This window comes from Cucurbita pepo, chromosome 1, assembly GCF_057944985.1.
Source record: "Cucurbita pepo subsp. pepo isolate OVF chromosome 1, ASM5794498v1, whole genome shotgun sequence".
Lineage (NCBI taxonomy): Eukaryota > Viridiplantae > Streptophyta > Magnoliopsida > Cucurbitales > Cucurbitaceae > Cucurbita > Cucurbita pepo.
Window position 1 is genome coordinate 7,741,890 of NC_141798.1, and position 24,961 is coordinate 7,766,850.

Below are 24,961 nucleotides of genomic sequence, written 5' to 3' on the forward strand. Positions count from 1 at the left end.
TTAAAGTAACAGCACTCGTCTTATTACCGTACAGCTAAAACAATTTAGATTGTTCATAAAGACATCAAATGTTTTATATCTCTACGATTGCTCAAGCCATATAGAAATACACTGATGCAAATTTTGTCCAGCATGACAGCTAAAGGATTCTGTTTGCTTTATCTAAGTTCTATCCTCGTCATTCTAGAGATCTCTGATAGTTCATACAAAAACAAATTCAGCTCATATATCAACAATCCCTTTGATAAAGATCCAGAAGAAAGCAACCAGCTGAACTCGAAAATCAGGTATAACAATAGAACTCTGCCCATCTCAACAAAATATATTCTTGAGGGGGACTTTTGTTAGGTGCCATCGTCACCAGTCCACAGGTTCCAGTCTTTATCAACATGCTCTTGAGCCCATTTGACTGCAGCACGGGCAGCTTGAGGTCCTCCAGGTAATCCTCGTTCGTTGATTGTATCAGACATGTCAATGAAAGGTAGAACCAACAAGGTCCCAGGGCCGCCATACTCAGTATGCATAAAGGTGTTGAATATCTGTTTAGTTGGAAGGCCATAACATAGGTAAAGACATGCAGTTGTTGAGCTATTATGTTCAATCAGAGGATGGCAGTGTTCATACCTCAGTGCATACTCCGACGACCTCTTGAACCGAATCCCCGTAAATATCTTTCTTAGAAAGTTTGGTAAGCAAATGAGCCCTGAACTTCTCGGTCTCCTGAACAGAAAATAAATTATTTCAAGACATTTCGAAATCATCCATTTACATGAACGCCCAGAAGGGAGGGAGATTACAGCGACGGCGAATTCAGGAATTGGGTCGGGAAATTTGTATTCGGCGGCCCTGCAAATCTGGTTTCCGAAGGAGGAGGAGGGTTGAAATGGAAGCCTGAGAGTGGGCGAGAGGCGTGTGTGTTGCAGAGCACTTGAAGGATTGGAGAAGAAGCACGGCGGAGAGTTAGGTTTATGAAGCGCAAAGAGAGGAGGGAGGAGATGGAAAGCTGGAACTGTAGTCCATGCCATCTTTATCTTCTCACCGGGTTTAGCAAAGGCGTCGAGCAAGGGTTTATCAACGCATCTTCTCTTCGCACCCCCACAAATTTTGGGATACACCCACCGGTCTACGTGGGTGCCACCTCAGAAATTACGTCACTATAAATTTATAATTTTTAAATTAATTTTATAGTCTAGAAACATTTCAAAGGTATAGATGAATTTAGCTACAGACCAGCATACCTCCTATTTGGTGTCGCTCAAACTTGAACTGAAGACCTTCAGTGTGTTAGACCGATATGATAACCAACTACACCACGACACCTTCACTGGTTTGGCAAAGACGTCCCTAGTTACAGCTAGTTCTTAAAACATGACCACCTGCGAGCAAAAAAAAATATACAAACAAATAATATATTATAAAAATTGACTTGGCGTCGCCCAGACTTGAACTGGAGACCTTCAGTGTGTAAGACTGACGTGATAACCAACTACACCACAACACCTTCATTAGTTTGGCAAAGACGTACCTAATTACAGCTAGTTTCTAAAACATAACCCACAAGCAAAAAAATATACAAACAAATAATATATAATAATAAAAATTAATTTGGCATCACCCAAACTTGAACCGGAGACCTTTAGTATGTTAGACTGACATGATAACCAACTACACCATGACACCTTCACTGGTTTGGCAAAGACGTCCCTAGTTACTGCTAGTTTTTAAAACATGACCACCCGCAGGCAAAAAAAATATACAAACAAATAATATATTATAAAAATTGACTTGGCGTCGCCCAAACTTGAACTGGAGACCTTCAGTGTGTAAGACTGACGTGATAACCAACTACACCACAACACCTTCATTGGTTTGGCAAAAACGTATCTAATTACAGCTAGTTTCTAAAACATGACCATTCGAGGGCAAAAAAAATATACAAACAAATAATATATAATAAAAATTGATTTGGCGTTGCCCAAATTTGATGTTAGACTGACATGATAACCAACTACACCACGACACCTTCACTAGTTTTGCAAAGACGTCCCTAATTACAGCTAGTTTTTAAAACATGACCACCCACGAGCAAAAAAAAAAAAAAAAAAAATACAAACAAATAATATATAATAAAAATTGATTTGGCATCGCCCAGACTTGAATTGGAGACTTTCAATGTGTAAGACTGACGTGATAACCAACTACACCACGACACCTTCACTGGTTTGGCAAAGACGTCCCTAATTAAAGCTAGTTTTTAAAACATGACCACCCACGAGCAAAAAAATAATAATAAAAATTGGTTTAGCATCGCTCAAACTTGAACTGAAGACCTTTAGTGTGTTAAACTGACATGATAACCAACTACACCACAACACCTTCATTGGTTGTTAAAGACGTACCTAATTACAGCTAGTTTCTAAAACATGACCACTCGCAGGCAAAAATAATATATAATAAAAATTGATTTGGCGTCGCCCATATTTGAACTAGAGTCCTTCAGTGTGTTAGACTAACATGATAACCAACTACACCATAACACCTTCACTAGTTTTGCAAAGACATCCCTAATTACAGCTAGTTTTTAAAACATGACCACCCACGAGCAAAAAAAAAAAAAAAAAAAACAAATAAATAATATATAATAAAAATTGATTTGGCGTCGCCCAGACTTGAACTGGAGACCTTCAGTGTGTAAGATTGACGTGATAACCAACTACACCACGACACCTTTCACTGGTTTGGCAAAGACGTCCCTAATTACAGATAGTTTTTAAAACATGACCACTCGCGGGCAAAAAATATATACAAACAAATAATATATAATAAAAATTGATTTGGATCCACCGAGACTTGAATGGGAAACCTTCAATGCGTTAGACTGACGTGATAACCAACTACACCACAACACCTTCACTAGTTTAGCAAAGACGTCCCAAATTAAAGCTAGTTTCTAAAAAATGACACTTGAGCTGGAGACCTTCAATTAGACTGACGTGATAACCAACTACACCATGACACCTTCATTGGTTTGGCAAAGACGTCCAAAATTACAGCTAGTTTTTAAAACATGACCACCCACGAGCAAAAAAAATATACAAACAAATAATAATAAAAATTGGTTTAGCATCGCCCAGACTTGAACCGAAGACTTTTAGTGTGTTAGACTAACGTGATAACCAACTACACCACGACACCTTCACTAATTTGGCAAAGACGTCCCTAATTACAGCTAGTTTTTAAAACATGACCACCCACGAGCAAAAAAAATATACAAACAAATAATAATAAAAACTGGAGACCTTCAGTGTGTTAGACTGACGTGATAACCAACTACACCACGACACCTTCATTGGTTTGGCAAAGACGTACCTAATTACATCTAGTTTCTAAAACATGACAACCCACGAGCAAAAAAATATACAAACAAATAATATATAATAATTAACCACCCCACCTTTAATGTGTTCGACTACAGCTAGTTTGTCATAGACGTCCCTAACTACAGCTAAGAAATTACCACACCACCTTTAGTGTGTTCGACTAACGTGATAACCAACTACTCCACAACACCTTTATTGACTTAGGAAAGACGTTGATTTCAGCTAAGAGAAACAAATGCCGAGAAATCACGATATCACGAAATATCAGAAGAGGACACAACCATGTTAGACACCAAAGAATAAGAATGAACCTAACAATCTTCATTCACTCAGCTCAACTGAAGTTACAGATATATTTTCACAGCAGACATGATTTCCTATTACCGTCCACTTCAGTTCTTAACAGAACATGAATTTGGCTCTATTCTATCTAGCTCAATGTGCCATTCTATTCTACATATGAAGTGGCCAAAGAAAGAACAGATTAGAAATAAAAGGACTATCTTGGTAGAAAACCTCCATGACTGAATATCAGATCCTCCCTTAAAAACTTCATATCCTTGAAATGCTATACATATCTTGGTAGAAAACCTCTATGGCTGGAATCACAGAGAAAATAACTCTCAAGGAACTATAAAGAAAATGGATCAAATCAGAGATGTACAGTCAAATCGCAGGACAATGGTTCAATCTTACAGTAGCTAATAATGGCCAGTCCTATAAAGTGCTTCAATGGGAAATGATATTATGAGCAACAAAATTGATTGCAGGTCATTTATGAGGCAATATACTATATAAGTACAAAGATTACCTTATTCCACCCAAAATACAGAGCCAACTGGAGTGAACTAAAGTCGTTTCATTCACATGATCCTCCAATCACTTTCCTATGGCTGCCAGGTGTTTGTCCTGATCAATGCTCTCAATTTTAAAAGGTAGCTTCTCAATGACTGGAATTGCCTTGTAAGAGCTAAATGACCTTCCTTAGTAACCCATTGCTTAAAATATAAAGAAGACAAGCTAAAGTGTCAGAAACAGAACAATGAAGTATCTTGAGCTCTCACGTAGGTCGGGGAGAACAAAACATTCTTTCTAAGGGTGTGGAAATCTCTCCCTAATAGATACGTTTTAAAAATCTTGAGGAGAATCATGTCGGTGGGCTTGGTCCATTGCAAATAGTTTGGAGGATGTTATTATTACCTCTGTATATGTTGTTAACTTTTCCAAAAATCTCAGTATGTTCTTATTCATATCTGGGGGATTGTATGAGAGATGTCTGCAAATTTTTCACCTCATTAGAACGTACTAATTCTGATACGAGCGGTCTAAAGAAAACTAGGAGTTACTTTCAAGAAACTCCTCGATCAAGCCCCATGTCTATAATGAAACATGCCTAGCTTATAAACTGGTGAGCAATGTAGGAATTTTTCATTATAGATATAAATCTGAATTGGGGATCCAGTTAAGGAAGAACATGATCACAACTTATACAAGACAAACACATTCCAACATCAAGCTATGAATTGGGTATCAAAGAAACTTACATTGCTATTAATTTGAAGTCCCCAAGACCTGTAGCAGTCTTCGTTACCAAGTTTGAAGCATTTGAATCTCCAACCCTTTCAGAACTTACTGCTTCCGAATTGTTAGGAGACAATTTCAGTTTCTAGGAAATACACGGTCGGGGCTTAATCTCTTCCATCTTCATCTAAACCTGCTTTTACAGTGTACAAATCCTCTGACGCCTTCTCCCCTGAACTTAAGCCGTCTTCCCAGCCACTGGTACGAGAGAACCTTCTGAAATAGTGTAGAAATTGCCCTAATTCATTGAAATACAAAGCTGCAGAGGAAGATAAGCCTGCAATATGCGGACCTGTAAGCCGTTTTTGCTTAAGAAGACGATCGTCCCTGAAAACATTCCATGCGATCCTCAAGAGAGTTTTTGGCGCCATTGAAGCTTCTTCTGTACGAGAGGAAACTGTGGTCTTGTGTCTATTGAAATATGTATTTGACTATGGTTGACCTTTGATTGAACACGTGTCTAGTAGTGCGATGGTGATTGGTGCGTCGATTTCACAAGTGGGCCCTTTTGCTTAATATAATTGCTGTAGAAAGATTTTACCATAAACCCTAAAACCCTCGGACTAAATTTTCTTTCTTATAGCATTTTACAGAACAGAAAAGATAGGGATAATAGTGACTCCATACAGAGAGCAGCAGGTTAGCGTTTTTCCAGGCTCAATCCATTACAGAGCCAATGCTTCTGTATCGCTCTGCTTCTGCGCTCTATTTAGAGAGATTAGCGTCATCGTCTAAGCTGCTTTTCTCATTCAAAAATTCGAACTTATTGGTTCCTAGTTCATGTTCTATCCGAATTGGGTTGGTTTGTTTGGGACAACCTTGCTCTAAGCAATCAAGGGCTGTTGGAACTGTTGCTGCTTCTGCTGCAACACCTGTTGCTGATGGAATTGGAAGGGATACTTTTTATGCGGCTGAAGGTGTTTCTTGGACATCACTTGGTGTCTCTGATAATGTTTCTCGAGCTCTTGTTAGTGCCGGAATCCAGAGGCCGTCAATGATTCAGGTACACGGAATTCTTCCTGTCATGAGAATTAGAATATTACAGAACTTTTCGCGTAGTGGGTTCGCCTTTGTCTTCGGATTGCAAGGACTAGCCAGTAGATGGGAGCTGACTATGTTTTGGTGCTTAAGAATAGTTAGGGAGTGAAAACCATGTTTGCTTGTATAAGAATTGAACTTGTTTCGATAAGATGGAATATATTCTCCCTCTTGTTCTCCCTTCACGGGTTTCTTTGGTTTTCTTGAAAACATAGAATGAAGCATATAAAATGAAAAAGAAAATGACTTAGGAACCACGGCTCTCCACAATGGCACGATATTGTTCACTTTGAGTATAAGCTCTCATGGCTTTGCTTTTGGTTTTTCCTAAATGCCTCATACCGTGGAGATAATATTACTTGGAGAACCATGATCTTTCCCTTAACTAGTCAATGTGGGACTCCTCCCAACAATCCTCCCCTTGAACAAGTACATCATAGAGTCTCCTCTAAGGCTTATAGAGCCCTCGAACAGCCTCCCCTTCATTGAGGCTCGATTCCTTTTTCTGGAGCTCTCGAACAAATTACACACATTGTTTGACACTTGAGTCACTTTTGACTACACCTTTGAGGCTCACTACTTCTTTGTTCGACATTTGAGCATTCTATTGACATGAATAAGTTAAGAATAGATATTGTTCGCTTTGAGCGTAAGCTCTCATTACTTTACTTTTGGTTTTCCCAAAAGGCCTCATACCAACGGAGATAGTATTCCTTACTTATAAACTCATGATCTTCCCTTAATTAACCAATGTGGGACTCCCTCCCAACAATCCTCAGCGTAATATCTTAGATACATATTTTGCTTTCGGTGGTCTTGATAGCGTGTCAATGGAAGTTTCTGCAACCCCTTCTAATCTTTCTTGGTTGATGCCCTTATTGTTCTCTACCTTTTTATCACTTCTGATGCATTCTTGTTTGCGTTTAAGGCTGCTTGCGTTCCCTCTATAATGTCGGGAAACGACGTGGTCATTGCAGCCGAAACTGGTAGCGGTAAAACACATGGTTACCTAGTGCCCCTAATTAACAAGATATTCAATGATCAACGTGGTGACAAGTTGACTGATGGCGACCAAGACTTGGCTTCAGTTAATAAGCTTTCTCTTGTTCTATGTCCAAATGTAATGCTGTGCGAGCAAGTGGTTCAAATGGCCAACACCCTTTGCGATGAACATGGAAAATCGCTTCTCAGAGTTACAGCTGTTTGTGGAAGACAGGTAAAAAAAAGTTGTCCAAGATAATATATGACTAATTCTTGCTGAATTTAATTTATTTACACGAGCATACTGATTCACTTTCTTATGGGATGTGCATCATACTACGTTAACCATGTCGATATGATTCTATCTTTGACTAAGAACTCTAACTGCAGGGTTGGCCAGTTTACAAGCCGGATATTATTGTATCAACACCAGCAGCTCTACTTAATTATATTGAACCAAACAGGAGTCGACGAATGAAGTTTCTTTGTGCTGTGAAGCATGTGGTATTTTTCAACCATTTTGTGTTAAACTAATGTTATCTCCATGATGTAATTCTTTATTTTACTTGTTCTATTTGAAACTACTGCAGGTTTTTGATGAAGCAGATATGCTTCTTGTTGGCAGCTTCCAGAATAAGGTCATCCGTCTTATAAATTTGCTCCGGTTTGAAGAAAAGCTATTGTCTCGCTCAAAAGAATCTCCAGAGAGGCTCATGGAATTAGAAGCTGACCCGTCATCCCAGCTTACTTTACAGGATGAGAGTGACATAGAAACTGAAACCATCTCTGAAGGGGAAGGAGAAAGGGAAGGGGAAGAAAGTTACGACGATGATGTTGATTCTAACAACATACAGGAGAAAACTGAATATTCGTCTAGGAGAGTTAAAGACTGGAGAAGAGCACAAAAGAGTTACGAGCGAAGTAAACAATACATTTTTGTTGCTGCAACTCTTCCTGTGAATGGAAAAAAGACTGCTGGTGCAGTGCTGCGGAAAATGTTCCCAGATGCTAGTTGGGTTAGTGGGAAATATCTACACTGCCACAGTCCCAGGTACTGCCCGAGTTGGTCGTATTCACTTGTGAAATTCAATGGGGGCTTCTTTCAAAGGGACATAACTTTGTGAAAATTGAAATTTCTTGTGCTCCAGCAGATCCTTTTTCTGAGATACACCTTTCCTAAAAAAAATTTTTGACATAATTATAAGACTCAACCTCCTGTGCACTTCGCATACTCATGGAAGGAGGCTAGGCGAGCTAGCGAATAGAGTGAGTTTGAGGAAAAGGGTAGGAATATGTTTGACCAAGACTAAGGATTAGGTCTGTTAGAAGATAGAAGTATAAGCTAACTAGCTGAAAGAATGAGTTAGCTAGAAAGTGTGTAGTATAAAGAAGATAATCGTTAGTAGGGGAAGAGATTAGACCTCTTGAACATTAGGGTAGCTTGTAATGCTTTGATATAGTGTCAGTTTGTTTTTGCCCTATCAGAAGTCTTTTCCAAGCTAGTGTACAGGTTAGCAGAAAGAGACGAATATACTTGTTGCCCACCGCTTGCAGATATTGTCTGTTTTGGCCTAGCCGTCAGTCTCACGGTTTTAAAGTACTTTTGCTAGAGAGAGGTTTCCGCACCCTTATAAGGAACGCTTCGTTTCTCTCTTCAACCGATGTGAGATCTCACAAATAAACTAGATGCTATCACTTTCTTTCATGAAAACAGGGGAATATACATCAGATAGTTGTTAGCTATCTGAAAATTTAACCTTTATCTCTAGAATGGAACATTGCCTATTGGTTACTGTCTGATTTTCTGCAAATTCTCACCTCTGTACTGTAAAGTTGATTATAAGTTAATATCTTGGTTTCTGCTTACACTATTTTCTTTGAGTTCACACAAACATCAGTTAGATTGTATCCTTTAGTTTAACAATTTGACCTCAGCAAAAGGAAATTGTTCTTATCTTCTTGCAAACTTCACTCTCAGTTTCCTTTTCGCCATTTGCATTTGGCTGCATATTACTTCTTAAGTTGAATAATGACACTCTGTTCGCTAGTTTAGATTGGAGCAGAGTTGGGTTGAAGTGACAGTTGATAACCAGGTAGATGAACTTATCAAGGCTGTGAATCAATCTAAATCTCAACTGAGGCATATCGATGGCAGTGCAATTCGAACAATGGTGTTTGCGAACACCGTTGAAACTGTTGAAGCAGTGGCCAATATATTGTCGGTGGCAGGTACAGAATGTTTTCGTTACCACAAAGACCGCAGTTTGGAGGAGCGGTCAAAGATCTTGGCTGATTTCAGAGAGAATGGTGGTGTTCTTGTTTGCACCGATGCTGCTGCCAGAGGAGTGGATATTCCAAACGTAGCCCACGTTATTCAGGTGCTTCTCTTTTAATAAAATGCTTTCTGCAGATGGCTCTAGCATCTATGGATCCAATATTAGCATTTGAATGTTGGTTCCAATGGCTTTACTTTTAAAATGGGGTGGACTGAAGAATATCTGTTCTTCCTTTTCAGGCAGACTTCGCTACTTCTGCTGTAGATTTTCTACATAGGATTGGTAGAACTGGTAGAGCTGGTCAATGTGGACTTGTCACTAGCATGTACACTAAAGCTAACCGTGATCTCGTAGCAGCAGTTCGACGTGCAGAGAACTTGTCTCAACCTGTGGTAATAGTTCCTCTATCCTCCTTCTCTACCTCTAACACTTCGAGCTGCGACACAATTCGACTTAACTTTAGCCATATAGCGAGAACACTTAATGTCATATTGTCTTCCCTATCAATCTTGAATCAACTTCACTTGCTAACCAGTAGCAGCCCAAGCCGATCGCTAACAGATATTGTCTGCTTTGGGCTTTTCCTTTCAAGTTCTCTCTCAAGGTTTTCACACTCTTATAAAGAATGCTTCGTACCCCTCTCCAACCAATGTGGGATCTTACAATCCACCCCCTTCGGGGCCAGCGTCCTTGCTCACACTCGTTCTCCTCCTAACCGATGTGGGATCTCCACATAACCACTCAAAACTAAGGCTATCAATTCCTTTATTGAATCAATGCCTCCAACTGTCTTCGGTGGTTGAGTTTTGACACTTGGCGCTTTCTTTTTCGGTGCAGGAGGCAGCATTCAGCAGGAAACGAAGCTTCCGAAACAAGCTTAAGAAACAAGGTAAGTTCGATTTTGAACTTGCCAGAAGCTGAAAAAGTATGACGGTAGAAAGAACCCTTTGGGTGAACGTAGAAGACGATGAATTCCCACAGAGTGGTTATTGAAACTGATATATATCTTATTTCTGCAGGTTCTGCAAAAGAGAGTGTTCTGTCATGAATGGAAGAGATGATTAGTTTGTATAGATGAAGAACGATGAAAACAACGAACATCCCTTCCTATTGCTTCACATTTCAACACTGGAAAGGATAGAACATGACAAGAAAAAGACTTCTAATATTTATAGATTTAGAATGCATTCATTATTAGTGTTTCCTAATAACTATGGGGATGAGAAATGACTGGAGTTGAATGAAATTCATTAAGATGTTGAACGACAGTCGAGTCATGGAACTTTGTGTAGATATAGAATAAAAACTGAGACCCGAATAATGTCATATATAATGGCCCAATTCCACTGCTAGCAAATATTATTCTTTTTGGGTTTTCCCTTTCGAGTTTCTCTCCGAGATTTTTAAAATGTGTCTGCTAGGTAGAGGTTTTTACATCCTTATAAAGAATCTCACACCATTCTAGATCAGTGTTGTACTTTTTTCGATTTTAATTTCCACCATCATTTTTACTCCAGTGATAAATTTGAAGCATTCATAAAAGTTGGAAGGTGATACCAAAACATTTTTTAAAACAAATGACAAGATTTATATGTATGTTTTGTAATTTAGCTTCATAAACAGCTTATTGGGTATTCAAATAAATTAATTTTTTTGCTCGTAAATTAATTTTTGAACAAAAGATGGTTAAAAATATTCTCACGATCATTTAATAAATTATAGAACTTATATATCATACAAAATTCATAAGATTTCAAAAAAAAAAAAAAAAAAAACTATAACATTAAAACTAAAATTTTATCAAAATTTATGGGTTTAGGAAAAAAATATTTAATAGTAAAATCGTCTAATTGGTGTAGAACTTAATATCATTATAATTATAATAGAATTATAATATAATTAGAGAGAGCTTATAAGAATTCTCTCTTGCACTGCTTTTTAGAAATTGCAACAATTGAGAGCTCATTAGCAATAAGTATGAATAAAAATAAAATTTCAAAAAGAAATATAAAATGGAAATCGACTCCACTGGGGATCGAACCCAGAATCTCTGGTTTCGTAGACCAGCGCCTTATCCATTGGGCCATGGAGTCCTTGATGTTAGAATGTAATCAAAATTAAATAAGTAATAAAAAATTACGTATGGCTTCCATCGTTTGCTCTTTTATTCATCTCCTGATGCTTCCATGCGAGGCATGTTCATGTCCCCAAACCCTTCACCTTTCATTTATATTCCTTTCACGATGCGTTTGTGTCGGGTTTGTAAAATTATTATCGATTGAAATAAAAAGAATGATTATAATCTATCTTTATCTATTCAATAATATTCAAATTAATATAAAATATTTGGATCAAGACAACAGAATTTGATACGACAAGATATGTTGGGAGTGTTGGATGATAAAAGCCCCACATCGACTAATTTAGAAAAGGATCATGGGTTTATAATCAAATAATACTCTCTCCATTAGTATGAGGTCTTTTAGGAAAATTCAAAATAAAACCATGAGAGCTTACAATATTATATTATTGTGGAGAGTCGTGTTCCTCTAACGATGATTTTTTTTTTAATTTACAGGCCGAAAAGCCCAATACCCTTTTTTTTTAATTTACAGGCCGAAAAGCCCAATACCCCCAAACAACCTTATAATTTACAGGTCGTGTTCCTTATGATTTTTTTTCAATCTTTATAGTTTTCACAATCGCACTCTTACAACAATCGAACAGCAACATGCGATTGAAATTTTAAAATAGAAAAAAAATCTTATAATGAAATTATTCCCACCTAAACTCATCTCACCCACATTTGAAAGGTGACGAAAGTATTTTATTTCTTTTTTAAAAAAATAATAAAAAAAAATTAACAATACCCAAAATCCAAGAACCGAAAGTTAGATATACGAAAAATCAAATCTATATAATATTATAAAAAAACGGTTTATTATATTAGAAAAATGAAAAGAATAATATATATGAGAAGTAATGTATAGTCTTCCACCTAGAAATTTCTGATGTTTATATAAACATGTGGAAGAGTAGATGAAGAATATTATAATATATACTTTTTAGTGCTCTTTCTCTACAAAATATATTCAAATAAATAAACAATTGGAAGTTGATGAGCAGTCAAATGGGGTTCCATATTTTAAGCGATATTAGTTGATTTGGATTGACTAATTTTAATTAATTAAGCTCTATAATATTCTATTAACCATTAAACCAAACATCCATCCATCTAGAAATTCCATGAATAATTATAATATAAATTGGTATTTGTATTGATGGGATTAAGATAATGTTTAGATTGCTACAAGATTAAGTAATTAAGTAATTAATTAATTAAGACCAAGTTGAAGATCCAAAGATTTACAAGAAGGGGAAGCAACAGGAGGCAAAGAAGAAGAAGAAGAAGAAGACTGAAAAACGACAGGTTTGGCGGCGGCGGCGGCGGCGGCGGAGGAGCTGTCGGCGGGTGTCAAAGTGAACAGCCGTCTTTCAGGAGGTAAAAAGGACTCGAAATGGATGAATTGGGCGTGGTTTTGATTGAAACTAATCTGTGAAGAATCATCATGATGGGTGTAAGAGGAGGGGAAATGGTAGAGGAAATTATTGGAGGCTGTTTGAAAAGGGTGAAGATAATAATAACTAAGAGTGGCTTTTCTGGCTTGAAGTTGCATCTTCTTCTTCTTCAACCTCTCCTTCTTGTGGGCATTTTGATGGCCTCCCAAAGCTTGGGAATTTGTGAACTCTTTGAAGCAATATTGGCACTCGAATTTTGGCTTGTTGTTGATAGCCATGGCCTGCTCTGAGACCGTGGTTGATGAACTCACGCTCTCATTGGCTTCACCAACAGAGCCTTTCAACCGCCAATTTGTGGCCAATTCCTCCGATGGGTTCAGCTCAAAACCAAAAAGTTTAAGTTTTTTCTCCATGCAAGACCCTTCCGAACATAACCCACTTTCGCGATCTTCGAAATTACACCCCAATGAGGCCTTTCCCATCATGGTGAAGAGAGAAAAACAGAGCTTTTTTTTGTTCTTTTTTTTATGGAATTTGGAGGGATTTGTGTGTGTTTTATACTGAGATTTGTAAATGGTTTGTGACATGTCAAAAAGAATAATAGTTTCATTTCCTAATAATAATTTTTCAAAAGAAATGGGGAAAAGAAAAGTCAGAGCAAGAGCAGAGAAGAAGTCTATTATTATTATTATTATTTTTTTTTTTTTTGTGTTCAAATAACTTTTGAATATTTATTTGTTTTTCATGAAGAAAAAAGATAGATTAATGGAATTAATTAAGGTAGCACTTATGGGTTTTGTTTTAAATAAAATAAAACAAATATTCGAAGGCTTGAAAGTGAAGATTAGGTTGATTAATAAAATAATTAATATTACAAAAATAAGACACGAAAAGTCAAAGAAAGTGGGGATTGCGATCACCTTCAGGGAAAGACAGCTTCAATGGATAACTAAAACCCTAAACCAATATTAACAGTTCATTGGATTCTTCAAAAAAAAAAAAAAAAAAAACAAAAAAAAAAAATTAATTCCCTCTTAAAAGTTAAAGTTCTTATTTGGGAGATTGTTTTCTAACCTATTATTCCACTTTTGTCATTTTCTAATATATATATATATTTATTGGTACTAAACCCTCAACTTTGTACTATACATAGATGCTCGTAAGCTTAATGATTAAGTCCTTAAACTTCGAAAGTGTCGGTTGTAAAGCCTTTAAACATCATATCTAACATGGTAACTTTTTTGTAATAACCCATGATACAGAGTTGTCAACCAAGTAAAACTTTGAGGTGTCGGTGGGCACAAGTGAATGAATTCTTGTGATTATGGTGTAGTTCACGAGAAAACAATTTAAAAGGAAGAAAGATTATTGTGAGATCTCACATTAGCTGGAGAAGGGAACGAAACATTCCTTATAAGAGCATGAAAACCTCTTTCTAGCTGTTTTAAATCCTAAGTCCAAAGAAGACAATATCTACTAGCAGTGGGCTTGAGTTGTTACAAATGATATCAAAGTTAAACATTAGACGGTATGCTAATGAAGACACTGGGTTCTTAAAGGGTAAACCGAACACTAAAGTGGTGTACTAACGAAGACGTTGGAGCGGAAGGAATATGAAGAAGTGGGGGATGATGTAAGCATATATACTTAGAAAAGAAAAGGAAAAGGTCTAAAATGAGATCTGGGCATATCTTCATAGAGCAAGCAAGCCCATGTATTTTATTAATATTTATCATCAATCACCCTTCCAAAAGCATATGTTTTTTTTTTTTTTCTTCTTTTTTTTTTTTAAATTAATATTATCCTATGAGAATGAGTCATAATAAAGCTCTAATTTTGGTTGGACACATGTCATTTAGGGACCCCACTTGTAGGGCTTGTTGGAAACTCTTAGATTTTGCAACCAAGATCCTTCCCCACCATTGGAGGGACTTCTTTTTTTTCTCTCTCTCTGGAAATAATTCCCACTTTTGGATATTATTTATATATATTTCCAAGTAGGCATGCTGTCATACACATGTGGAATATTAAAAATGAAAGAATCATCCAATATTATTAATAATATGGTGGCTTTGGGTTGGGTAGGGCTCTTATGGCTGACTGACTATATGGTGGGTGGGTGGGTTGGTTTGATTGATTGAATGATCTAACGTGTAGATCAGATATGGACCCTACTACTCGATACTCGTCTACCCTTATCCTTTGTTCTTTCGTAGTTTGATTGTTATAAATGTGATACGCATCGATACGTTCAAGTTTAGAAGAGATTACGATAATTGGGTAAGTGGGCGTTTAATAAATGGAAGGAAGGAAGCATCGGGGAAGAAAGAAGTGAAGAATTTTGGGTTTAGGGTTTAATTTTTTTCAAAAAGGATGATCCTTAAAGTCATCGGAGTCAGGTGAAAGACAAGACAAGTGAAGGTGATTCGAAGCCGCCGCCGGTCGGGTCGGGTATGGTCTGGTCTGGTCTGTTTTTGTGTACAGAATCCCCACTTATAAATCATTCCTGTTTTCCATGTAATTTCTTGTCTCTGATATTCCATTTCCCAAAACCCAATGTTTCTGACTGTTTGAGAGCTGGAAAAATCAAGCTCTCAGTGGGGAGTTCCCAACAAATAAAGTGGAATATTTGCAAAAAGATTTTGATTTGAATTGGAAGCCAATTGTATATTGGCTAAGTTGGAGTTACTGTGACACCAAGTTGTTCATATTTGTTGTGAGGCTCGTGTTCAAATCGTTATTTTAAAAACGAGTTAAAAGGGTCTCGATCTTAGAAAAAGAAAGTAAAAAATCACGGTAATACGGCGTCATCGAAGAAAAATGTGTGAAGATGTCAAAAGGATGCTTCCTTGAGATATTAAAATAATCTGGCAATGCCGTACAAGCCGATCTAACTTGGTAAGAATGCCAAATATTTAAACTTCCCTGTGATGGGATTCCTTTGATTTTACTTCATCAAGACACAAACACAGCTTGTTGTTGCTCATACCGTCGACAGCACATTGTTTGTGCAGTTCTGGCTGTCTCAATAGGAAAAGGAAACAAAACCGAAACAACGTAACATCGACTCACTGCAGATAAAGACATCAAATCTGAGCGAGAACGGTGGAAAACTCTACTAATTTGATTAGAAGAATAGGCATTACTTTCTCATCAAGTAGTGTAAACCCAGTTTTTGAAATACCATAACATTAACATTTCTTCTAAATTTATGTACAAATGTGGAATATCACGCGTGGAAAGGTAGCTGCAGATAAACAGGTTTTTGGTGTTTCGACGTACGATCTCAGACCTACTTGCCATGATACATGGTTTACAAGTCATCGTGAAGAATTTAAGAGATCTTTGCCAACAGGTACACCGAATGCAGGCTTAATTAACATCGAATGGGTCGATCGTAGGTTGGGGGTAGGGAGGGGCAATTTTCGTTCATATTGGCATAAGGTTCTAAGGTATTGTACTGAGGCAGTTCCATTTTATACTCACCAAGAATCTGGCAGAAAGGAAGCTTATCACTTTCATTGTTGCACCAAGTGGGCAGGCGTGTATGGTTGTCCTCGAAAATCCTCAGCATATATGCATCCCGAATCTGCAAGACAATCAAATTCATCGTTCAAATAGAAACCTATGGAAAAGGAAAAATCATTGGTTGATGCATGTTCAAAATTTTGAGACATACAGTGAACTCTGTTACTTGAATGGAGCTGGATACAGGACCAAATATTCCAGCCTCCTTGTACATTGCAAGGATAAAGGCAACACATGTTGTCGATTTCCCATCGCTGTAGACCCATTCATCTTGTTCTGGAATAGTAAGCAGTACGTCAAAAGGAATTCCTCGCTTTTCAGTCTCGACTAGAATGTCGTGCAAGTCCAAATCCTAAAATGAACGGAAGTTAATAATTTAGTTTTAAGTTATCATATATGAATGACACGTTAAAAAAACAACAAATGCTCTGTACGTTTCAGAAACATAAACAGAAAAACAGACAAAGTTGGATGATTATCTTATAGAAACTTGGATGAAAAATGATGAATTAGAATCATTGTATGGATATGTGAACCTTCAAGCACCTCAATTATTCTCACTTGTTTGATTTATTTAGTTGTCAAGGTAACTCGTAGGATATTAAATCCTAATTAGCGGACTACCACAGCTTGAACTCATTTCCTTTAAGCCCTCTAGTAAACATCGGCCCTCATTAACCACAGTCAATCCATGGGGTCTCAAGTGCTCATATCGATCGTGGTTTCTGAACAATAATTAGATTCTATGAGAGGACAATCAACTATTAACTAGCTTGTCAAAAGGTTCGAATCGTGGTCCTAGACAGTTGCTTAATTTTATTTCTATGGTGAAACTTTGTGGGTAAAAAGGTTCGGATTCAATCATATTATGTTTTCTACTTCAAAATTAACTGTGCTGAAAGTTTTCTCTATCTCATGTACATGTGTTCATCAAATAAGTCAAGATTACTGACATACCTCAGTTCCTAGCCGCTTGTTCAGAGCCTCATTCCACATATTTGCAGCATATGCTGGCTGCAACCTTGTCCACATCGACATGACAGAAATAACCTGTAAATGTGAACTTGTCAGCAAGAAAACTTACACAAAAGGTCCTTTATACGTGCATCATCCATCGATACGTATGTCCATATTCAAGCATATACATGACCAACAACTTCATCCATGTCCACTGCAATATGAATGAATGAGTGCAATACATCTATAGACTATCAAGAAAAGAATCGTGAAAAATATAAGCAAAAGCAGGCCAGCATTGACAGTAAGATGAAAGGTTCACTACAACAGAAACATTACAGGGGGAAAGAAAACCAGAACCTACCAAGTGAGCATCAAGAGGAGGAGGAAAGTTGTCTGTTACAGTATCAATCCAGCTAAAAATCATGTTGTGATAACCATATGGCTTCCCAGACATGCTTCGAGCATATTCCCACGCTGCCGTAGAGTTGAATTTTGCACGTATCTCTGGATGCAAAGGAAGCAAGGCTATTTGTGGATTTGAGTTGTCCTTGAGTGCCAACTCCCACCATTCATCCCATGGAATCACCACAATTATTTCTTCACCCTATTAAACACATGAGAAAATTCCCCTCAAATTAAAGGCTCAAACGCCATTTCTATCCAAGTCATATGCAATTGAATAACAAGCTGCCAAATGACATTTGCGTACCTTCTCATTCTCGTGTCCTGATTCACCAACCCAAAGATTACCCTGTTCATCCTTCAAGCAAACTGCTGTATGACCAGCAAAAGAACCCGTTACCCACTTTTCTAATGTCTCAAACCCTCCCCACCGTCCACGTAACTTGGACACTGCTAAGAAATCACCAGAATGAACATCGTCTGGATTGATAGTTGCTTGCCAAGGCTGGGATCGTTTTTCAAATGTCGCACCCATGTGCTTCTTAAGGAAAGCTAAATTCGCATTTTGGCCCCATATGGTGTTGGAAAACAGAGGTAACACATCAACCAAAGAGAGTAGAGTTCCCAACATCCCAGACGGCATAAGAAAAACTGAAATCCCATGTTGCTTAACCTGCTCAAGTGTCGGCTATTATGATTAGCAATGTGCAACTAGATTTTAGAGCAATCGATAATCAAAAACATAAAAACATACATATTCCAACTCAGCAGGTTCTTCCCATGATTCAAACTTCAATGTGTGCTCCCGTGCAGAGAAATAGTAATCCCAGGTAATCCTGTAGGGTGTTGCAAAAACATATAGATCCATACAGGTCCAGCTGTGTGCTGCAGATGTCTAAAGGTAGGAGAAAGTAAGCAACACAGAATTATATGTCACAACGTAGATTCAAACACCTGCAGGTATTATCTATAAGTCTAAAATCAGTGGTAGATGATCGGTCAAAAACTTGCTCAAGAATGTTTTTTCCTACCCCTGTGAAAGTAGAATTCAATTAAAATGCAACTAAGAACGTCGCCAAAACATCGAAATCATAACAATATTTGGTTTACAAACTAGTCCAAGTTGCTTGGAAATTAACTTTCAGGGGCCCAAGGCTTAGGCGTAGAGTTCAAGCTTATTGATTGAGAGGCAGATTAGACAGGCAAATTGCATTCAACTATTTGAAGTTCTGCCCTGATTCGCAGTAAGTCTATAACAACGTCATGTCAATGCATAAAGGAAGAAAGTAAAAGAACAAAAGGATCAAACCTTGAGTCGGAGAACGCCACCTCCCAAGCCTCTATCGCCTTCAGTAAAATCAATCCGAGCTTCGTTAGTGAAGAAACAAGCTCCTTGCCACTCAATCGTTCCATTACTGGGAGTCACTGACCCAACATAAGACGGCAACAAATCCACAGCGGTGTGGAGATTATTAAGAACCGGCCACGATATCTGTCGTGGAAGAACCGGAAGCACATCGTTGGCCCTGAACGGCAACGTCAAAGCCCGACCCAAATTCGCAGCGAAACCTAACGCTAAAGAGCAAACAACCAATCCCCATATTGTTGGTCGTAAAGAAGACATGGGTTTGGTATATTCCGGAATTTGGACCAAATTCGAACCGAAATTGGGGATTTAAGGTTACACACAAAGGGGAATCAAAACCCTAAGGATAATCGGGCGATTGAGATCAATTAAGACTGGAATTGATTGTGAAAATCCATGTGGAATGAGTTTGGGAAAGGGATTTGGAGACTAATTGATCATCGTCGAGGGATACGAATGATGATGGGGTTGGTCGTGGCGTGGCGTAGACAAGATAAACTCCGGGGCGGACACGGCAGATCTTTTCTAAACTTTTTAATTTCCGAAAAATATCAATTTATATTCATAAATTTAAAACTAAATAAGTTCTGAACTGAAAAAAAATATAATCCAGAAAAAACTGTCACCACATGGCTGCTCATATGTCCCTAAGGCGGCAACATGTTGAGATATATTGACAATGAAGGCACCCACCCACTTGATTCTCCTAATTCTCGACCCACTCCACTTCGTCGGGGTGGCTTGAGTTTCAAATAGTAAGTGTAAGATCTCACATCGTGAGGTTACAACAATATGTAACTGGTCAAAACTGACAATATTTGGAGCTTCAACTGTTACAAATGGTATCAGAGCTGAATAGGGCTAGACCCTCTCTACAATAGACGTGTTTTCGAGCCAAACATGAGTAATGGGCTTGTCATTGGAATATGGGCCTATTTGGGCCTCGTTTGTCCAAATGGCCCATCATGGTTTCCATAACTAAATAATTAATCATAATTATTTTTTGAAAACTAAATTAAAAAAAAAAAAAAAAAAAAATGAGAGGAAGCATGGAGCAATATTAGCATAGCTTTTTAGGCATGAGGAATTGTGGTAATTCAAAAAGCTTGGAATTGGATTATTAATGGTGTCCTAAAACCATTTTTTTCCCTTCCTCCTCAAATAATTTGATTTGACTCAATCATCATCTTTACACATAATTCTCATAAAATTAATATTAAATAAATTTGATTTATATATAAAATGGCAATCATTTCAGGAATTAATTTGAGAATAAGAATTAAAAAAAAAAAATTGAAAAACGCAGAAAACAAAAAACAAAAATAATAGAGAAGAAAAAGAAGATTCGCATAGATAAACATAAAAATATTCGTATCCCCACCAAATCAACATTATTTAAAAGCAATATTAGATTGACTCCACAAATAATAAATCAATAACCCAGTTGAACAGTGCAATGAAAGTGAAATATCAAGAACAATTTTATCAAAATTTAAGCTATATAGGTTGCCATGTGTATGAGGAGCCCTCCACCCAATTCAAATTAATTACTTAATTAAATAACAAATTTATTTTATATATATATATATATGAATAAAGTTAGATGTCTCGTACTAATCGAAAAAACTCTTATACCAATCAAGATGTAAATCTATGATCATCCCTTTAATTTGCCATGTAGGACTCCTTCCCAACAATCCTCCAAAAGTCACCCCTCTAGAATCCTTAAACAAACTAGACTCTTCTTAGACTTGAGTCACTTTTGACTATACCTTTGAGGCTAACAACGTTTTTGTTCGACACTTGATGATTCTATTGTAATCGTGGTGTGCCAGCAAGGACATTAGACTCCTGAGGGGATGGATTGTGAGATCTCACATCAGTTAAAGAAGGGAACGACGCATTTTTTATAAGGTTACGTTGAGCCCCCAAGAGGGGTGAATTGTTTATAAAGGGTGTGAAAATCTCTCCTTAATTGACACGATTAGTAATACCAAAGCAGACAATATCTACTAGCAGTGGGCGTGTACTAGTACAAATGGAGATATATTCCTTACTTATAAACTCATTATCATCCCCTTAATTAACCAATGTAAGACCCCTTTGTTGGATAATGAAAGTCCCACATCGGCTAATTTAGGGGAATGTTCATGGGTTTATATAATCAAATAATACTTTCTCCATTGGAACGATGCCTCTTGGAGAAGCTCAAAGCAAAGCCACGAGAATCTATCCTCAAAGTGGTTTTAATTTTAAATACTATCGAGTAGCATTTTACATGAAGCGAGGGTTATTGTATATAATAGATTTGGATGGGGTTAGTATACAGATTTGGTAACTAGAATGATTTTTTTGGACAAACAACAAAGGGTGGGAAGAAAATTATTGTGAATGTCTGGTAAATAGCTAAAAAGAACATAAAATTGTCGGAGGTGGTGTTGTAGTATCACTGTCTATTATTATCGTGCAATGAGGACCACTTTAAAGGCCTTGACTTGGATGGACGGTGAAGATGAAAAGCATCTCCATGAAAATAAATCTTATTCTAAAAACAAAGAATATATTTATATTTGCGCTTTATCCTAAGTTTAAAAAGATTACATTAATTTAATTAATAAATTGATGAAGATATTTGTTTAGAACAACGACCGTACAGAAAGGAAAATAATGAGAAGAGGGGACATTATTGGCCTAATTTGATGATTAATGAAGTACAGTGGATAAATCCATTGCGCAGTAAACGTGGCAATTCCTGAGGCCAAGTGGGCCCACAAATCTCAAAATCAGATCAAGATTCCATTTTGACTAAATCCACGATGTTTTTTTCTTCTTTTTTTTTTTTGGGGGGGAATTGTAATTGTAATTATTATAATCATCGTGTCGTGTCCAAAGTGAACAAATTTTAAATACTGTTTTTCAGCTTCAAAATTCTAATCCAGGATCTCTCTAATACCTGTATAAAATATGTTACAAAATTTTGCCACTTTTATTTTAATAATCATCTTAACTTTAATATATAGATGTAGATTGAGTTGAGTCACGTTTCTCCCATATATTGGGTTAAATTCTTATCTGGGTCTATTGGGAGCATAGTAATGCTTACGAGTGACCTAATTTTACACCTACAAAAAGTCTATCGAGACCCACTAATGCTTTGCGATGACACCATAAACGTCAATATGTCATAGGCATTCACAACTTGTTCAAACACGCATATTGAAAAAATCAATTCATGGGTTAACTTCAAATTGGAGACTTGTCGAACATCTATTCAGTCCGACACTATCAAGACGTGGACTCTTTGTTTTCATGCATAACCATTTCTACACGTTAGGGTAAAGTTTGATGCTATAGCGCGACTTCTAACTCATGAAAAGGGGCCTAATTTTGACATACTGGTAGCATCCAACATCGTTCCCCATCACACATGCATATATTATGGGGTGACTTACTTAGACCAATTGTACTTCTTGATATACCAAATTTAGCATGCTCGAATTGGTCATTTATACAAAGTCAACTACTTTTGATGTCATGGTTCAAAGGTCTCATCTCATCTCAACGTAACACTGAAAGCAATATCACTTCCTTGTCCATTCCTCTTAGTATATCAAATGATGTATTGTACACCTTGGTCATGTCGTCACGACACTTATCTCTAGACCTTTGACATGTTTCAATTTAGTGGTTACATCGAAATTATAACTAGTTGTGGCATACTCGAAAACCTGACACGTGGCAAGCAAACATGTTAGATTATCTCTGGGAGTACGAGAAAGCCGATGACAAGTAAGTCTTCCTGTTGGAGTTGAATTCACACCAAAAAATTAGAATAGAAGAGAAGAGAAGAAAAAGTCCAAGCATTAACCAACATTAGATGTCGTGGGTCCCACACTAGATTTCCTTGGGACTCTCCCAATATCTCCAAATTCCCTCTCTTTTGTCCTCTTTACTCTATTTACCCTCTCTCTCTTTTACCTTTGTTTTTTTCACTTTTTACCCCCACCACCCCCCTCGGTTTCCCAAATCCCACCGCAGTAATTCTTCCTCCGCTTAAACCAGATGCTGTCTGTTTGACGGCGTCGTGTCGTCCTTAGTTGACCTCGGTAAACTCACTAAAACCCAGTCTGTTGACTCCTTTTATGTTGTGTTTTCAAATCTTGATTCGAAGGCGGGTGCACGTAGTCCAACATGTTGACCAACAAAACCCAACCAGCCGCTGAAAATCTCGTAGGAGGAGATATCGGGAAGATTTGCGTTTATTTGAAGATCTGACCCCAAGTGGATTTGAGAATCTCATCCTCTGTATCTTAAAAAAACGTTTTGTTTATTATTATTTATTTATTATTATTAATAAATCATAAAGAAAGTGAAAAACAAAATATTAAAAAAGACATGATTTGGGATTTCTCTCAGACCCAGAGACTTGATTTCTGATACAGACAGACAGACAGAGCTCTTAACACACACACACACACACACACTGACACGGTTTTGTGTTTCACCCATTCATTTAATACCACTTTATATTACGCCCCTTCTCCTTAACCTTGTCCACACAATTCAATTGCTTGCTCTTTCCATTACAATACCCCTTCTCTCCCTCTCTCTCTTTCTCTCCCTCTCTCTCTTTCTCTCCTACTGCCATGGCTAGAACCCCTGTTTTCTCCCGCCGGCGAAGGTCCGATCAAATCGACGGTTTAGATCGCTTCCCCATCTCTGATTCCGAGGTCCATGTTCTCGCCGTTGATGACAGCCTCGTCGACCGTACAGTAATTGAGCGTCTCCTCCGCCTCACCGCTTGCCGAGGTCAGTGTTGATCTTCAATTTCTATTCAATTTCATCGATTTTGTTCAATTTTCCTGCAAATTCAATCTGGGTTTTGTTGGGATTCTCAGTTACTGCAGTGGATAGTGGAATTAGAGCTCTACAATATCTCGGATTGCAAGATGAACCTAATTCCCAAGTTGGTTTTGATGTAAGTACACTTTGAATTTCATGTCTTTTTTTGAAATTTTTTGGTATATGGGTTTATGGGTTTTGATCTGTTTCATGATTTGAATGAACAGGGGTTGAAGGTTGATATGATTATCACCGATTACTGCATGCCCGGAATGACAGGCTATGAATTGTTGAAGAAAATTAAGGAATCTTCAACTCTGAGAGAGATTCCGGTGGTGATTATGTCGTCGGAAAACGTGGTGGCGAGGATAGACAGGTGTTTGGAGGAAGGGGCAGAGGATTTCATAGTGAAGCCGGTGAAATTATCAGATGTGAAGCGGCTCCGAGAATATATGGTGGGTGACGAAAAGATTGGAAGTGAAAGAAGTGGGAACAACAAAAGGAAGCTACGAGAACCGTGTGATGAAGCCTCATCATCACCGTCCATTTTATCACCAGCACCATCTTCTGATTCCTCTCCATCACCGTCAGATTCGGTTCAATCCATCACCCCATCATCGTCAGAGCCATCTTCTCCGACGTCCCCTCCTCAATCGGACGACTCTAAATGACTGCCACTGAATCAGGAATACCGTGCGAGAATAGTAGCCTATCATTCCCCCCCCCCCCACCTTGTTATTATTTCTTTTTCTTCTTTAAAAGAATTAAATATGTTACTCTTTTTTCTTCATTCTGTTAGTTTTAACGGTCATTTGTTTGAAATCCCAGTTTTGTCCGGTAACTGTTAGCCTTTAGGTCTCAGGGAGTTGGGGCATCGCCGTTAATTACTAAAACGCAACGCATTGGGGATGTCCGAACTTTTGGGGGGCAAGGCGTGATGTACAATTCATAGAGTTCAATCATATAAATATTATTAAAAATAAAAAAAAAAAAAATCGAAATATTTTGTAATTAATATTGGGTGGAATTATGAAATTAGCCAATTAATAATGAGATTAGAGGTGATATAATTAAGATGTGGGAGAGAC

The 24,961-nt window shown here is 37.5% G+C and overlaps 5 protein-coding genes and 4 non-coding genes across 11 annotated transcripts; 2 read left to right on the forward strand and 7 right to left on the reverse strand.

Moving 5' to 3' along the window:
* LOC111808076 (protein PLASTID REDOX INSENSITIVE 2, chloroplastic) lies at positions 1–5,359 on the reverse strand. 3 transcript variants are annotated; one of them, XM_023693898.2, is made up of 6 exons: positions 5,254–5,359; positions 4,925–5,177; positions 1,239–1,376; positions 798–1,154; positions 625–720; positions 1–539 (listed from the first exon to the last, which is right to left on the reverse strand). In XM_023693898.2, the coding sequence occupies exons 4-6, from the start codon at positions 1,023–1,025 to the stop codon at positions 345–347; spliced, it is 519 nt and encodes a 172-aa protein (XP_023549666.1). In that variant the 5' UTR covers positions 1,026–1,154; positions 1,239–1,376; positions 4,925–5,177; positions 5,254–5,359; the 3' UTR covers positions 1–344. The 3 variants fall into 3 exon arrangements, with proteins under 3 accessions (XP_023549666.1, XP_023549642.1, XP_023549649.1); XM_023693874.2 differs by having other exon boundaries at positions 4,925–5,351; XM_023693881.2 differs by lacking the exon at positions 1,239–1,376 and having other exon boundaries at positions 4,925–5,351.
* Positions 1,428–1,501, reverse strand: TRNAV-UAC (transfer RNA valine (anticodon UAC)). The gene has a single exon. It is a non-coding gene; the product is annotated as a tRNA-Val (tRNA).
* On the reverse strand, positions 1,787–1,860 carry TRNAV-UAC (transfer RNA valine (anticodon UAC)). Its single transcript has one exon. It is a non-coding gene; the product is annotated as a tRNA-Val (tRNA).
* On the reverse strand, positions 2,655–2,728 carry TRNAV-UAC (transfer RNA valine (anticodon UAC)). Its single transcript has one exon. It is a non-coding gene; the product is annotated as a tRNA-Val (tRNA).
* A 151-nt stretch (positions 5,360–5,510) lies between the features above and the next one.
* EMB3108 (DEA(D/H)-box RNA helicase family protein) lies at positions 5,511–10,522 on the forward strand. The gene is made up of 8 exons (XM_023693910.2): positions 5,511–5,964; positions 6,928–7,215; positions 7,371–7,484; positions 7,571–8,031; positions 9,034–9,358; positions 9,496–9,648; positions 10,094–10,145; positions 10,276–10,522. Exons 1-8 carry the CDS (start codon positions 5,638–5,640, stop codon positions 10,302–10,304), a joined length of 1,749 nt encoding a protein of 582 aa, XP_023549678.2. The 5' UTR covers positions 5,511–5,637; the 3' UTR covers positions 10,305–10,522.
* A 754-nt stretch (positions 10,523–11,276) lies between these two features.
* Positions 11,277–11,349, reverse strand: TRNAR-ACG (transfer RNA arginine (anticodon ACG)). Its single transcript has one exon. It is a non-coding gene; the product is annotated as a tRNA-Arg (tRNA).
* A 1,222-nt stretch (positions 11,350–12,571) lies between these two features.
* On the reverse strand, positions 12,572–13,354 carry LOC111808109 (uncharacterized). Its single transcript, XM_023693921.2, has one exon. It carries the CDS (start codon positions 13,258–13,260, stop codon positions 12,592–12,594), a length of 669 nt encoding a protein of 222 aa, XP_023549689.2. The 5' UTR covers positions 13,261–13,354; the 3' UTR covers positions 12,572–12,591.
* Positions 13,355–15,868: 2,514 nt separating this feature from the next.
* On the reverse strand, positions 15,869–19,565 carry LOC111808117 (uncharacterized). Its single transcript, XM_023693931.2, has 7 exons — positions 18,975–19,565; positions 18,420–18,560; positions 17,973–18,338; positions 17,625–17,867; positions 17,261–17,353; positions 16,455–16,655; positions 15,869–16,364 (listed from the first exon to the last, which is right to left on the reverse strand). The coding sequence occupies exons 1-7, from the start codon at positions 19,287–19,289 to the stop codon at positions 16,152–16,154; spliced, it is 1,572 nt and encodes a 523-aa protein (XP_023549699.2). The 5' UTR covers positions 19,290–19,565; the 3' UTR covers positions 15,869–16,151.
* A 3,883-nt stretch (positions 19,566–23,448) lies between these two features.
* On the forward strand, positions 23,449–24,663 carry ARR3 (response regulator 3). Its single transcript, XM_023676269.2, has 3 exons — positions 23,449–23,840; positions 23,930–24,009; positions 24,101–24,663. Exons 1-3 carry the CDS (start codon positions 23,678–23,680, stop codon positions 24,542–24,544), a joined length of 687 nt encoding a protein of 228 aa, XP_023532037.2. The 5' UTR covers positions 23,449–23,677; the 3' UTR covers positions 24,545–24,663.
* The last annotated feature ends 298 nt before the right edge of the window (positions 24,664–24,961 follow it).

Coding starts and splice junctions, on each gene's coding strand:
- LOC111808076 (XM_023693898.2), bottom strand. CDS start 1,025: ATGGCATGGACTACAGTTCCAGCTTTCCATCTCCTCCCTCCTCTCTTT. Junction 721..797: donor TTCCTGAATTCGCCGTCGCT/GTAATCTCCCTC, acceptor TTTTCTGTTCAG/GAGACCGAGAAGTTCAGGGC. Junction 540..624: donor TCGTCGGAGTATGCACTGAG/GTATGAACACTG, acceptor CCAACTAAACAG/ATATTCAACACCTTTATGCA.
- EMB3108 (XM_023693910.2), top strand. CDS start 5,638: ATGCTTCTGTATCGCTCTGCTTCTGCGCTCTATTTAGAGAGATTAGCG. Junction 5,965..6,927: donor AGAGGCCGTCAATGATTCAG/GTACACGGAATT, acceptor TTTGCGTTTAAG/GCTGCTTGCGTTCCCTCTAT. Junction 7,216..7,370: donor CAGCTGTTTGTGGAAGACAG/GTAAAAAAAAGT, acceptor CTCTAACTGCAG/GGTTGGCCAGTTTACAAGCC.
- LOC111808109 (XM_023693921.2), bottom strand. CDS start 13,260: ATGATGGGAAAGGCCTCATTGGGGTGTAATTTCGAAGATCGCGAAAGT.
- LOC111808117 (XM_023693931.2), bottom strand. CDS start 19,289: ATGTCTTCTTTACGACCAACAATATGGGGATTGGTTGTTTGCTCTTTA. Junction 17,868..17,972: donor CAGGACACGAGAATGAGAAG/GTACGCAAATGT, acceptor TGTGTTTAATAG/GGTGAAGAAATAATTGTGGT. Junction 16,656..17,260: donor ACAAGCGGCTAGGAACTGAG/GTATGTCAGTAA, acceptor CGTTCATTTTAG/GATTTGGACTTGCACGACAT.
- ARR3 (XM_023676269.2), top strand. CDS start 23,678: ATGGCTAGAACCCCTGTTTTCTCCCGCCGGCGAAGGTCCGATCAAATC. Junction 23,841..23,929: donor CCGCCTCACCGCTTGCCGAG/GTCAGTGTTGAT, acceptor TGGGATTCTCAG/TTACTGCAGTGGATAGTGGA. Junction 24,010..24,100: donor ATTCCCAAGTTGGTTTTGAT/GTAAGTACACTT, acceptor TTGAATGAACAG/GGGTTGAAGGTTGATATGAT.